This window comes from Chlorocebus sabaeus, chromosome 15 (genome assembly GCF_047675955.1).
Source record: "Chlorocebus sabaeus isolate Y175 chromosome 15, mChlSab1.0.hap1, whole genome shotgun sequence".
In the NCBI taxonomy this organism is placed as follows: Eukaryota; Metazoa; Chordata; class Mammalia; order Primates; family Cercopithecidae; genus Chlorocebus; species Chlorocebus sabaeus.
This window is the reverse complement of record NC_132918.1, coordinates 65,483,820-65,497,479: the sequence shown is the minus strand read 5'-3', so window position 1 is coordinate 65,497,479 and position 13,660 is coordinate 65,483,820. Positions and strand designations below refer to the sequence as shown.

At 39.0% G+C, this 13,660-nt stretch overlaps 1 protein-coding gene across 2 annotated transcripts in view; it reads right to left on the bottom strand.

Annotated features, from left to right (window-relative positions):
- Positions 1 to 13,660, bottom strand: part of KAT2B (lysine acetyltransferase 2B) — a 116,289-nt gene that overhangs the window by 27,777 nt on the left and 74,852 nt on the right. For both annotated transcript variants that reach the window (XM_008009267.3, XM_008009268.3), the window contains exons 7-10: positions 11,764 to 11,870; positions 6,838 to 6,963; positions 3,494 to 3,630; positions 484 to 692 (exon numbers count right to left, since the gene is read on the bottom strand). In XM_008009267.3, coding sequence (XP_008007458.1) covers positions 484 to 692; positions 3,494 to 3,630; positions 6,838 to 6,963; positions 11,764 to 11,870 — 579 coding nt within the window. The remainder of the gene's footprint in view (positions 1 to 483; positions 693 to 3,493; positions 3,631 to 6,837; positions 6,964 to 11,763; positions 11,871 to 13,660) is intronic.

The window sequence follows — 13,660 nt, the reverse complement described above, 5'->3', positions numbered from 1 at the left end:
GGGCTATATATGTTAAAATAAATTCAATTAGGGAAGTTTAGTTCTTTGGGGTTTTGTGGGGGGTTTTTTTTGTTGTTGTTTTTTTTAAAGCAATGGATTTTCAAAGTTAACCCGTCTTATATCCCAATAATTGCCCACAGACCTGGGCACCTAGTTAAGATACCAAAACCAATATTTTGACTACGAAAAAAGTAGAACATCTTAGTGTTACATTCTCTCACTGCTATAAAGAATGAAGCACAGGATAGTCATCAGCGATGTAAAATACAAAGTTTCATTATCATTAACAAGAAAATTTGTAAATTGTTTAAAATTAATCTTAGCACTTTCAGACATGAAAATTAGCTTGGTGTAGCTCTGTATCCACAGCAAGACAGGAGCAGTGGTATTCGGTGGATGACTATGGCTGACTTTCACTATCTAAGTAGTTCCTCTTTCATTTAAAAAGGAAATAAGGAAGAAGGAACAGAAAGTACCACTTACGGGTCAAAGACGAGCCGTGTGATATACTCTTTTGGCATTCGGGGCAGCTGGTGGGAGAAAACGTTCTGTAGGCCAACCAGCCACATGAGGATCTTCTTGTTTGGTTTCTGGTTGAGGGAATTGCCAACGACGTGAAATTCAATTACACCCCTGCGCTCTTCCAACCTTGCCGCCTCATCCCTGGCCGAGTGTGCCGACAGAAAATTGGTCTGAGATGCAAGAGACAGGAAAAAATTACACAGAGCTATTCTCTCAAGACAGTGGGGATGGGACACATCCAAGCTTCTCATTTTTGTTCTAATAAGATACACATTTGTGGATTTTCAGAGTCCTAAATTCACACATGTGTGCACACATACACACAGAGACACATACACATACAAGTTATGAAGACAAGACAGAAAAGGCAGGTAAAGCATTTTGAGAAATTGGAGTATTATATGTGTACACGGATGATATTCAGTGTAGATTAGGGGCCAGCAAAATTTTCTGTGAAGGACCAGATAGAAAATATTTTAGACATTGTGAGCCATAAGGTCTTTGTCACAACTACTCCTTCTTCTGCTATAATGCAAAAACATCCACAGACAATATGTTAAAGAATGGGTGCAGTACTGTTCCAATAAAACTTTGTTTAAAAATACAGTAAGCAGACAAAATGTGGCCTGTGGGTTATTGTTTGCCAACCTCTGGCTTAAAGGAATCCTCTCCAGCTGAGCTTTAAGGACCCTTGAGATGACAGATTCAAATTCTCATTACAGGCCCAATAGTAGCACTGATGAATATACTTTTAACACCTCTTTTTAAAGAACAGGTTTTTTTCCAGAGAATATCTGTTGACTTACACTCAACCATAGCTGGAAGCACAACCACGTGCCAGCACTTATGCTCCCTATCTTATTTAATCTGCCCAGTGGTTTGCAAGTAAATACTCCACAAACAGCTCTTCAGGTAAGGAAGGCCCTAAATGGTGACACTTCATCTCATTAGTCCAGAACTGGCTATCCAGGTAACCAGGTGCCATGGTGGTCAATTTCAAGCTACCAACATATGGAACAACCAGCTCACAAAATTCCTAAAAATTTAACAATTTTCTTTGCATTCCAGTACAAGCCAGCTCCAGTATACTACTAAATATTAATATATCCAAAATATTTTGAAACATGTGATTGCATCCTGATGTAGTTTGAATGTGAGCCCCCTCCAAATTCATGCTGAAATGCAATCTCCAATGCTGGAGGTGGGGCCTAGTGGGAAGTGTTGGATCATCAGGGCAGATCCCTCATGAATGGCCTAGCACAATCCCCTTGTTGATGAATGAGTTATTGCTCAGTTAGTTCACAGGAGATTTGGTAGTTTAAAGGGGTCTGGCTCCTCCTCCTCACTCTCTCATTCCCTTTCTCACCATGTGATGTGCCTGCTCCCACTTCACCCTGCACCATGAGTAGAAGTTCCCTGAGGCCTCACCAGAAGCTAAGCAGATGCCGATGCCATTCTTGTACAGTCTGCAGAACTGTGAGCCAATTAAAGCTCTTTTCAAAAAAAATTAATTACCAAGTCTCAGGTATTTCTTCGTAGCAATGCAATAGACTAGTACAAATTCCCATTTTAGAGCTGAAAAAAACTAAACTCAGCTAATCTGCAATGTTACTAAATCCCTAAAAAAACTATAGTCTTAAGCCCTCATGGACTGGATATCTAGAAGGAAATGGAAAGATCATTTTAGGAAAAGATTTTTCTATCACAACATTCTGGTTCTCTGAACTATCTTCAATATCATAAAATAAATGCTTAAGGAAACATGGCAAATTGAAAATTAACACTGTAATATAATCTCCAAGCCATTTCTTCATTTCCTGGAAGCTGTCAGAAATGTCTTAAGACAGGCATGTCTAAAGAAGTGTCATTGCTTTGCATGCCCTTAGATGCAAGGCAATGAGATGACAGAAGCACTTTTACCAAAAATGCCTTACTTGAATCTAATCCTTAGTAAACAATCAAGAAATCCAAGAAGAGGGACCTTACACAAAACTAGCGACCAAGACTCTTCACCAATGGCAGTGCTGCAAAAGACCAAAACAGGGCTGGGGAGTGGTTTTAAAGGAGACTAAAGAAATGAAGAGAGAAGAATTAAATGCAATGCACAATCCCTAACTGATCCTTCAACAACAACAAAGGTTATAACAGACATCATCTGGATATATGGGAAATTTAAATACGGTTTTATATTAAGCCAGAGGTCAGCAAACTTTTCAGTGAAAAGCCAGATAATAAATATTTCATACTTTGCAAGCCACACATTCCCCGTCTCAATTATTCAAATTTACAGTTGTAATGCAAAGATAGCTGCAGACACTATGTTTTAATAAAACTTTATTTGAAAAAACAGCCAGTGGACCAGATTTGGCTTGCAGGCTGTAATTCACCAACCCTGTATTAGAAAATATTGTAACCATGCTAAATTTTCTAACAGTAATGACTGCATTGTGGTTATGTAAGAGAATAGCTTCCTTATGAGATACAGTACATGCAAAAATTGTTAGGGGTGAAGTATTACGACATGTGTTTTTAATTCTGAAACGGTTCCAAATGGTTCATGGGAAGCAGGGAGAGAAAGAGAAAAGAGCATATGGGGAGGTGCAGGGAGAAAGAGAGAAAGCAAATGTGGCATAATGTTAACTGCTGAATCTAAGTGAAGCGTCTATGGATTTTTATCACAGCATTTTTGCAACATTTATGAGGGCTTGAAATTTTTCAAGATAAAAAGCTGGGAACGATGCCTTCAACTGTGAGATTATTAGTAAGTGGACCTGTGATGTGATATTCATCAAGGGGAATTACCTCTTGATCAGTTGTTCCTGCCCTCTCCACACTGACCACCAGGTTAAATGCAAACCAGGGTAGCATAACATGTTAACTCTCAGCATTAGCATCCCCACTTCTGACAGCTGGAGTGGCCAGGAGAGCAGAAGAGGTCTACCAGCTGGCTGCCCAGGTTTACCCTGCTGACCTCTGGTCCAAGCATTGCTGCAGGGTCCGTGATGGTAGACATAACCTCGTTGATTAATTCCATCGGAATATCCCCCATAACTCGGGGTCTCTTGGCCTCCTCCAGAACATGAGAATCAGTCATTTTCCTCTTTTCTCCTGTGATGATCAAAATAAAAGGCAAACAATGGGTGGTTCTAAATAAAAAACAAATAATACACGCTGACTAATTTTCTAACAGCACTGATGGGTATGGAGGTCAATTCTATCCTTACTACCAGGGGAAGAGGTAACAAAGGAAGATAGGAAAGAGAAGGGACAAGCTCACAATAACTGCCAACCCAATTCATTCTGAATATTCTCTACTTTCTATGATGATTTTTAACTAGATACATGAAATATTAAGGTACATGTTTCTTCATCTGCAAATGCAAAGGGGTGATTCTAGCTATTGTTTGTTAGTACTATCTAATATAGTCTCTTTGAGGTCAGAGAACATGGTCCATATGACACCAAAGTGTCAAAATGTTTTGAAATTTGCCTTATGGCCTAAAATAAGATCAGTCTTTTGTAAATGTGCAGTGTCTTCTTGGAAAGAATGTGTATTTTCACATTTTGATCTCTATAACTCCATTAGCTCAAGTTTACTGATCACGTTGTATGGGCTTCCAGAGCCTTACTGATATTTTTGTCTAACCTATCAATTACTCAGTTGTTTGTTTAAACCCTCAACTGTTGGTTGATTTGATTATTTCTCCTTGAAGTCATGTTAATTCCGCACCCCCCCACCCCCACTCCACCATATATGTATGGAAATCAGTTTGCATTAGGCTCTGGGCTTTATTGGTTAGTTATTGCTATGTAATAAACCAACCCCAAATGCAGTCCTAAAACCATAATAACTTACTATCGTAGCTCATTCATTTGGTGTGTTTACTGATGGGTGGCTGATTTCGACCAGTCTCATTCAATCTTGGCAGGCTTGCTCATGAGTCTACCCAATGATTGGAATCTCTGCTGGGCTTGGCTATACACACACACACACACGTATGTGTATATATATGTATGCATATATATTATGTATACAAGTCTAATATTATATATTTGAAATATACCATAAATTGTTTTATTTTTAATAAACAATGAATTTATTATAAAATGACACACTTCATCTTTTACAATGCTTTTTTGCCTTAAAATGATGCCTCACAAAGTGAGCACGGCCACTAGCCTATCAAGTAGATGCAATCTCACCGTTCCACACAATAGGAGAGGCCATGCAAAGGCAAAGAGAACTTTCTTCTACTTTCCTCATGAGATTGCATGGTAGTTTTTTTTCTCCTTTCTATTCTCATGTTTGGTTTTTCCAGTTTTTTCCAGACATAACATGTATTTATTTTTACAAGTAAATTTTTTGAATTTTTAAGATGTCTAGATCTAATTTATTTCCTCACATGTGAATCCCACTGCTATCTCAATATAACATTCTCCACATAGCATTCTCACCACCTTTAGTTGAAAAGGAGCAGAACAATATAAAGCAACTTGACTGTAGCATATTCTTCCAGAAATATTACATATTATTTACTAAATGGCTTTTGTCGAGTTCTTTTTTTTACAATTTTTTTGTTGTTTGTTTTTGGAAACAACAATATTTTCAGACAGTTGACCAATAAGTCCTCAAATTCCATGATTCTCTAAAAGTAATGCTGAAAACTATTTATTTCATGGCTGGGGTTTGTTAATTGATATATGCCCTCTGCTTGTTACGCTGCTAATGGTGTTTATGATTTTTTTTAAAAATCTGAGGCTGAATTCAAGCTCACTGGTAGAGTTTCTGGATGGATTAGTGATATCTCCTTTGGAAGTGAAAGGGAATGGTGGCATATGCTAAATATTTGGTACTTCTTATATTATAAGGTCCTCTTCTTTCCCTCTTTCATGGTACTTCATTTATTTAAAAATGTGGTCACATCCAAGATTTGTCTGATGTCCAGTCTGTGGACAGAAAAGCAACCTTCAAAACATTCTCTAACTGTGAAATGCTTCTAGGATCAAGAGATATTTTTGCCCATGTGGCAGATTACATTAATGGCCAAATTATTTACCCTCCTGGTATCTACACTCTTTGCCATGTGACTTTGCAGTGATTCCTACGAAAGGAATAGACTACCTTTTTCCACTTCTCTACCTCTCAATTCTGAGTTCAACTATATGACTTGCTTTGGACGACAGAATAAGGCAGAAGTCAGCAGGGCATGGTGGCTCACACCTGTAATCCCAGCACTTTGGAAGGCTGAGACAGGTGGATCACCTGAGGTCAGGAGTTTGAGACCAGCCTGACCAATATGGGAAAAACTTGTCTCCACTAAAAATACAAAAATTAGCCGGGCATGGTGGTGGGCACCTGTGATCCCAGCTACTCAGGAGGCTGAGGCAGGAGAATCACTTAAACCCAGGAGGCGGAGGTTGCAGTGAGCTGAGATCGCACCACTGCACTCCAGCCTGGGTGACAGTGTGAGACTCCATCTCAAATAAAAAGAAAAAAAAAAAGAATGTGGCAGAAGCAATGGTTTACAAGTTCCGAGCCTAGGCTTCAAGAGACTGTGTATTTCTTCCTGCCCTCTCTCTTCAGAAGAAGGATATGTTCCAGGTAGCCTAATAGTCCCAGGAAAATTATGAGAAATATGTAAAGCAGAGTTGCTTCAGCTTAAGTGCTCTAGCCAAGCCAAGCCCAAAACAGAGATTATCATCAATGGGTAACTTGCAAGCAAGCCCAGCCAAGATTGAGTGAGACTAGCTGAAATCAGCCAACTCTCAGGCAACACACCAAATGAGTGGGCTATGACAGTAAGTTATTACAGTTTTGTTTTTGTTTTTATTTGTTTTTCTTTTTGAGATGGAGTCTCACTCTGTCACTCAGGCTGGAGTGCAGTGGCCGGATCTCTGGTCACTGCAAGCTCTGCCTCCCGGGTTCACGCCATTCTCCTGCCTCAGCCTCCCGAGTAGCTGGGGCTACAGATGCCCGCCACCACGCTTGGCTAATTTTTTGTATTTTTAGTAGAGACGGGGTTTCACCATGTTAGCCAGGATGCTCTCGATCTCCTGACCTCGTGATCCACCCACCTCGGCCTCCCAAAGTGCTGGGATTATAGGCATGAGCCACCACGCCCAGCCAGTTATTACAGTTTTAAGACGGCAATAACTAACCAGTACAGCCAAAAGCCTAATACAAAGTGATTTCTGGCCATTAAAATCCTGGACATGCAGAAACTGTAGTTGGTTTAAGTCTACCTTTTGCATTCCTCAGGTAATAGAGCTCCTGGGGCAAGTCACAGCCCTGTCTTACCCCTCTTAAGAGCTTACCTGGGTTTGCCTCAAGTCCAGAAGAGGCTTTGCAGGCAGGACTGCTGCTCCCTGCATTTGACTGCTCAAGGGAAGATGAGGTTGAATTGTATGAAATTGTCCCAGCCACAGGAGGTGGACTGATAACTGCCCGGGCAAAAGGAGAAGAAGGTGTTAGATGACTGACTCCTTTCTTAGGCAAGAAGAAACCGAGTGCAATGGGACTACCCCATTCCTGCCCAATGCCACAAAATAAGTCATCTTTAAAACATAAGCCAAAGGCATAAAAATAACAAAGACAGTAGGGATTAAAACTCATTAAACAGAATAAGGATATCTGAGTCCATATTGATAAAATAATAAATGAATAAATAAATAAATAAGTGGAGATGAGGAAAGCTCAAGAATACCAACAAAGAAATAAGGAAGGAATGGTGGAAGTTAGTAAAAAATAAAAAAAAATCACTATTTGGCAGCCACCATATGATAACTGATTTGAGGAAGATCATGTGTGTAGGCTAAACCTGGTGAGTATAATTTTGATGAAGACAAGATATTTATACAGTCTCAAAATATCTCCCCACAAAAGTACTTTTTCTTATTAAAAAGGAGAGGTAGTAATACTGCAGTGGAGAAAGCTGGTGACCACCACCACAACCATGTGATCAAACTTAATACCAACAATCAAATGCCTCCTGATGCAATGGAAAATTTGCAATACACCACATTATTGAGACAAGAGGCAAAAACAGAAGACAGCATATAGCTTAGATAACAATACTACATCAACGTTAAATATGCTGACAGAAAACCATAGTTTTTATATTAGAGAATATATGAGAGACATCAAAATTACTAAAGGGGCATGATGTTTGTAACTTTCAATTAATTTAGGAGAAAAAATATATATATTATATATTTGTATATTATATATATTTTTTAAAAATATATATAGCTGTTTTTTATATAAAAATATATTTTTAAAAGTATATATTATATACATAGCTCTCTTTTTTTTTTTTTGAGACAAAGTTTCACTCTCGTCGCTCAGGCTGGAGTGCAGTGGTGCGATCTTGGCTCACTGCAACCTTCTCTGCCTCCCTGGTTCAAGCTATTCTCCTGCCTCAGCCTCCCGAGTAGCTGAGATTACAGGCACCTGCCACCACTCCTGGCTAACTTTTTGTATTTTTAGTAGAGATGAGGTTTTGCCATGTTAAGCAGGCTGGTCTCAAACTCCTGACCTCAGGTGATCCGCCCACCTCGGCCTCCTAAACTGCTGGGATTACAGGCATGAGCCACCACACCTGGCCTATATGTCTCTCTCTTTCTCTTTCTTTTTTTCCTCTCTCTCTACTCCTCCCCTAAGTTTTTATATATACATACACACACATACACACAAATTTAGGAGAAAATATATGTACCTATATATAAATAATATATAATATATATTTACATGTGTGAATATTTGTATATATCATATATAAATAAATATATATTATATATAATTTTTTCTCCTAAATTATATATATATATGTAAATAACTTAGGGGAAGAGTAGAGAGAATAAAAGAGAAAAAGAAGGGATAGAGAAAGGGTAGTAATAAAGCAAGGATGGCAAAATGTTAACAATTGGTTTATAACCAGGTAAAGAATATAAAATATACAGGATTTCTTTGTCCTCTTCTTGTAACTCTACTGTGAGTTTGATAGTATTTCCAAACAAAAAGGGTTTTTATATTTTTGTTTTTTAGAAAAGGCCATTGTAGGCCAGGTGTGGTGGCTCACGCCTGTAATCCCGGCACTTTGGGAGGCCGAGGTGGGTGGATCATGAGGTCAGGAGATCGAGAGCATCCTGGCTAACACGGTGAAACCCCGTCTCTACCAAAAATACAAAAATCAGCCGGGCGTGGTGGCAAGCATCTGTAGTCCCAGCTACTTGGGAGGCTGAGGCAGGAGAATGGCGTGAACCCGGGAGGTGGAGCTTGCAGTGAGCAGAGATTGTGCCACTGCACTCCAGCCTGGGCGACAGAGTGAGACTCCATCTCAGAAAAAAAAAAAAAAAAGGCCTTACAAAGTAGGCTGCTGCTCTGCTAGCTGTGTTGCTGACTGGTAGCTGATGAGGTGAGAGGTGACAAGGGGTATAGACATTTTCAAAAACACTGGTCACACACAAGACACAGCACGGCAGTACAGACAATTGTCAGAGAGAATGTTCATCTAACTTTCAACACAGCCACAATTCAGTCAACAAGGACATTCCCAGCAGCCAAGAAGGCAATAAAATAAGTAAACCAAGCAAGAGAGATACCAACCCATAGCATTTCTAACTGAATAGCTAGTGGTTTGTCAAAAATCAGAATATACTAAAGTGCTATGCTCTATGTTTTTTTCTCCCAATATATGGGCCTTCTGAATTTCAAAGCATACTGGAGTGATTCTGAACAAAGAGAAAGCTCTGGTGATTCAGAAGACATCTGAGTATCTTGTAAAATTTCAGAACCATCCTTATGAATGTCATTTATCACAGTTGCATCGATGCGCAGACATGCTAATTAAGTAGATGATTACACTCTTCTTTTCCCCCAAGAGAACACATTGCAATTACAATAGAACAAGAGAAGACAGCCCGCTTCTGACGGCTTCAGGTAATACTAAAGTGTACAATCCAACTTAACCTGGTGACAACCTTAGCCACAGAAAAAAAATACAATTTCCATATGGTCACAGACAACAACCTCTTCCTTCTCCATCCTGTACTATGACAGATAACAATGTGGCTGGAAGTTGAGCAGATTGGAGAATTTTGAGCAAACAAGGGTAAAGGGGAGTTTTCACACAGAGAAATCCTCTCCACAGACCCACCAAAGGACAACTATGTTGATCCTGCTGAATAACTTTGGTCCCCCACTGCCTGAGGGAGGAAACTGTTCTTCACTCATTACTTCCACAAGTGTATGCTGTATATTGGCAGCACACACCAAGACGGTGTGATCTAGTGGTTAGAGTTCTGGCTCTCTTACTACAGTGTAATATTTAGGAATTAAATACGGATGTGAAACCCAGTTCCGTCACTTACAAGGTCTATCTTGGGCAATTTGTTGCTCCTCCTTGAGCTTCTATTTCCTCAACTATGTAAAGGAGATCATAATTCCAACTTCCCAGGGTTTGTGAAAAGGCTTAAAGATACCAAGGAAGCTTCTTAGCCAAGCACTTAATAAATGTTTCAATTATTGCGACAAAACTGGGTCTCTGACCATCAAAAAGCTGCATCCACAGGAGATAAAAGACATACAGAAAAAATGGGACTAGGATAATACGAGGTGAGTATTGTCTAACACAGTCATTCTCAAATGTCGCTGCACATTAAAATTACCTGGGGGTTTTTTAAAAGTTCCAATGTCCAGGCCACACCCCAGGACAATAATCTCACACTCTGTTGGAATGGCACTCAGAAATCAGTATACAGTGCATTTCAAATTCCATGGGTGATTCCATTGTGCAGTCATGTTTGAGAACCAAGGATAGGATATATTCAAGGCTCTGTGAAAGTCTGGAAGAAAAGAGATCCAGTCCTTGCTAGAAGGGATGGGAGAACTTAGGAAAGAGTTTGCAGAAGAAATGCCATTTGAAAGTTAGGTGAAATCAAATCAAAGGTAAAGTGAATAGCACAGGTACAGAGGGAGCAATGCAAAGGATATGTCCAGTAACCACAGAAAACATGTCTACTAAATGCTGATTGCTCAACTGTAGAAGAAACATGTAATGGGCACAGACAGGCCCCAAAGCACTACAGGTTTTGGACCAGAGATACATGAAATTATGACCTCAGGTTATAAAAAAGAAAAGAAAAGGACACAAATATGTTTTTGACATGTTTTTGGTAATGAGCTCAAACAAAAAGAGTATGATTCAAATAAAATTCCTCATTCACTAGTACTTTGGTTTGTAGGGATTTAGTTATATTTACACCTAAACTTGAGCTCTAGATGAAAACCTTTTTCAAAAATCACCTCTCAAATGCATTATGCTGAGTTAAAGTTATCAGTCTCAAAAAGTTGTCTACTATATGGTTCCGCTCCCATGACTTTCTGGAAAAGGCAAAACTATAAGAACAAAAAAAAAAACAGATCACTGGTTGCCAGAGCTGGAGGTAGGACTATGAATGCACTACAGAGAGGTACAAGGGAATCTGTCTGGAAGGAGCCCACTGTTCTATATTTTGATGGCAGTGGTAATTACTCAAGTATATGTGTTTGTCAAAACACAGCACGGTAAAAAGAGTACATTTTACTACATATAAATTATACTTCAATTTTGTTTTTAAAGCAAGAATAAATCTTTTTTTCTTTGCTGGAGGCATTAGAGGCAATACTCACAAGCCCCCATATTACGCATTGACCTAGATCACTACACAAAAAACTCTTGACATCAAAATTTTGCATCCTGTCTTTCCCCGAAGCCAGATATAAACTGTTTTGGCATTTCTTGCCAAACTTCTCCATGGAGTCTTCCTAGTGTCAAAGGCAGGAATTCAGATCCTCTTTCTGGGATCACTGTGACTCCAGAAGGCACCTGTCTTCCTTCCTCACAAAATGCCAACTGATGCCACTGGCTGATTTAAGCAATAGCAAGGATGCCCTGCCCCCACAGGGAAGTAGTTCACATCCTGAGACTCAAGACTGCCTCTCACTCACTATCCACCATTATACCTGGTGGTAACTTGATGTACAAAACAGATATCATAGATTAAGAGGTCAGACGGAGACTTGATTCCTAGGTGTGTCTAGCCATCGACTGAGATTATAATTAGATTTGGAAAGAGCCAGCATTTGACTATAGAGCTAAGCTCATTTGACTATAGAGCTAAGTATAAGTTACAGTTCACTGCAACTTACACGTCAGGTTGGCCTTCCTGGTTATTCTCTGATTTATGTAAAAGGAAACTTACCTGTTTGGATGCCTAGCTGGCTGGTTCTGGACGAGGCTGAGAGAAAATCCTGATCCCAAATGGGAGAGTTTTGACTATAAACTTCTTCTTCTAGCATGGACAGAAATCTAGACACAAGAGTAACAGAAATAAGATTTTTTAAAAAAACAAAAAAACTACTGTAAGGACAACAGCCCTAATAATCTGTGGCAATCACCTTAACATCAGTGTCTCAAACCTTCAATCAGAAATATAATGGAGAATTACAACCCAAATTACGATTTAGTTGGGCAGCCCTGGTATATACAAATACAGAAATGCATTTATACAAATGTTTACTCTTTTGACCCTGCATAGTTTAACACACCATAGGATACAGACACATGAATTACATCAGTAGAAATGCATTAATCTTCCTCAGTGAATCTCAGAGCATGATTTCAGCCCTCCATATAGCTGCACTGTCACTGTCATTACCTTCACAAAAGTTACTAATATTTATTGAGTGCTTACTTTGTGCCTGCACTGCTCTAAGAACTTCTTACTGAATCCTCACATCAACTCTATGAGTTATATTTTCTATTTTTATTTGTCACGCACATGTATAGCTCTTACTACATGATAGGCAGTGTTGTAAGTGGTTGATGTATACTAACTCACTTGATCTTTTTAACAACCCTATGAGATAAAATTCATACCCATTTCACAGATGAAGAAAGTAGGGCACAGAGAAGTTAAATAACTCAATCAAATTCCTGCAACTAGTAAATGGCAGGATCAGGATTGGAACAAGTAACTAATTAATTACTATGCTAACTTTAAACCAAATGGATCTCAAGTTTTAGCAACCCATAGAAATCATCTGGAAACCTTATTAGAAATACAGATGCTTATCAGAATAGGGCAGGTGATTTTAAAAACTTAAAAATTAAAAGAGAAAAAAAGAAAAAAGAAATACAGACACCTAAGTCCCTCTGAGGCTTACCGAATTTTTTTTCGCCAATAAATGGGGGAAAAATAGAAATATCTAAAAGCACTAAAAATAGTTCAGAGTGGTGGAGCTATCAGTGGTCTTCTTCATTTTTTCCCCTGAACCAAATTTTCTTCACTTTTAGAATGAAATATAGATAAAAAACTTAAAAAAAACTTTGTAATTAGGTGAATGGGGAAAGAGGCACATGTTAAAGCCAAGTGGGAAAAAAGGCAGCACATATGAAGGATAGGAAGATAAGAATGTAAGCCCTGAAAATGCATCTGAGAACTGCAGAGACCTCCCTGGGTGCTGGGAAGCCGGTCCCAGCTCTAACTCTGAAACAGTGCCCAAGACTCAAATAATACCTCAGGTTTCAACATGTGTGGTTCTGCTGCCAAAACTGTAGGTATAAATCCCCAATAGCCTTAAATGTTGTCATATTCGGTGAAAAGGGATTTAAAAAGGAGAAGTGGGTGGTAGTTTTACCCCACCATTAGTAATAGAGAAGAAAAGAAGGCAGCATGGATGTTTTAGCTCTTAGCATAAGCATGCCAGAACTATGGGCTGAGGGAACAAAACACACTATAATTAGCAAATATCTGCAAGAAGCAAAATGAATTTGTTACGGGAAAAATCTTATTATGCAAAGTAACTAAAATTTCTCTTTAAATACCATAACAGGTGTTGGGAAGGGAGGAGTCTTCTTTTGTCCCTTGACTCAGAGACAGAATGACAGCTATCACCTGAAAACATAAAATGCTGCTTATATGGCAAATGTAATAGATACATAAGGAAGAAAACTGCTTCAGTCTCTAAGGAAAGGAGCTTACATCAGTTAAAAGACACTGAAATACATGAGTGTGCCCTAATTTCATAACCTGTTTTGGGAGCAACATCCAAACTGCAGTTTAAGTGCTTCAGAATCTCCCTCCACAGAGGACAACA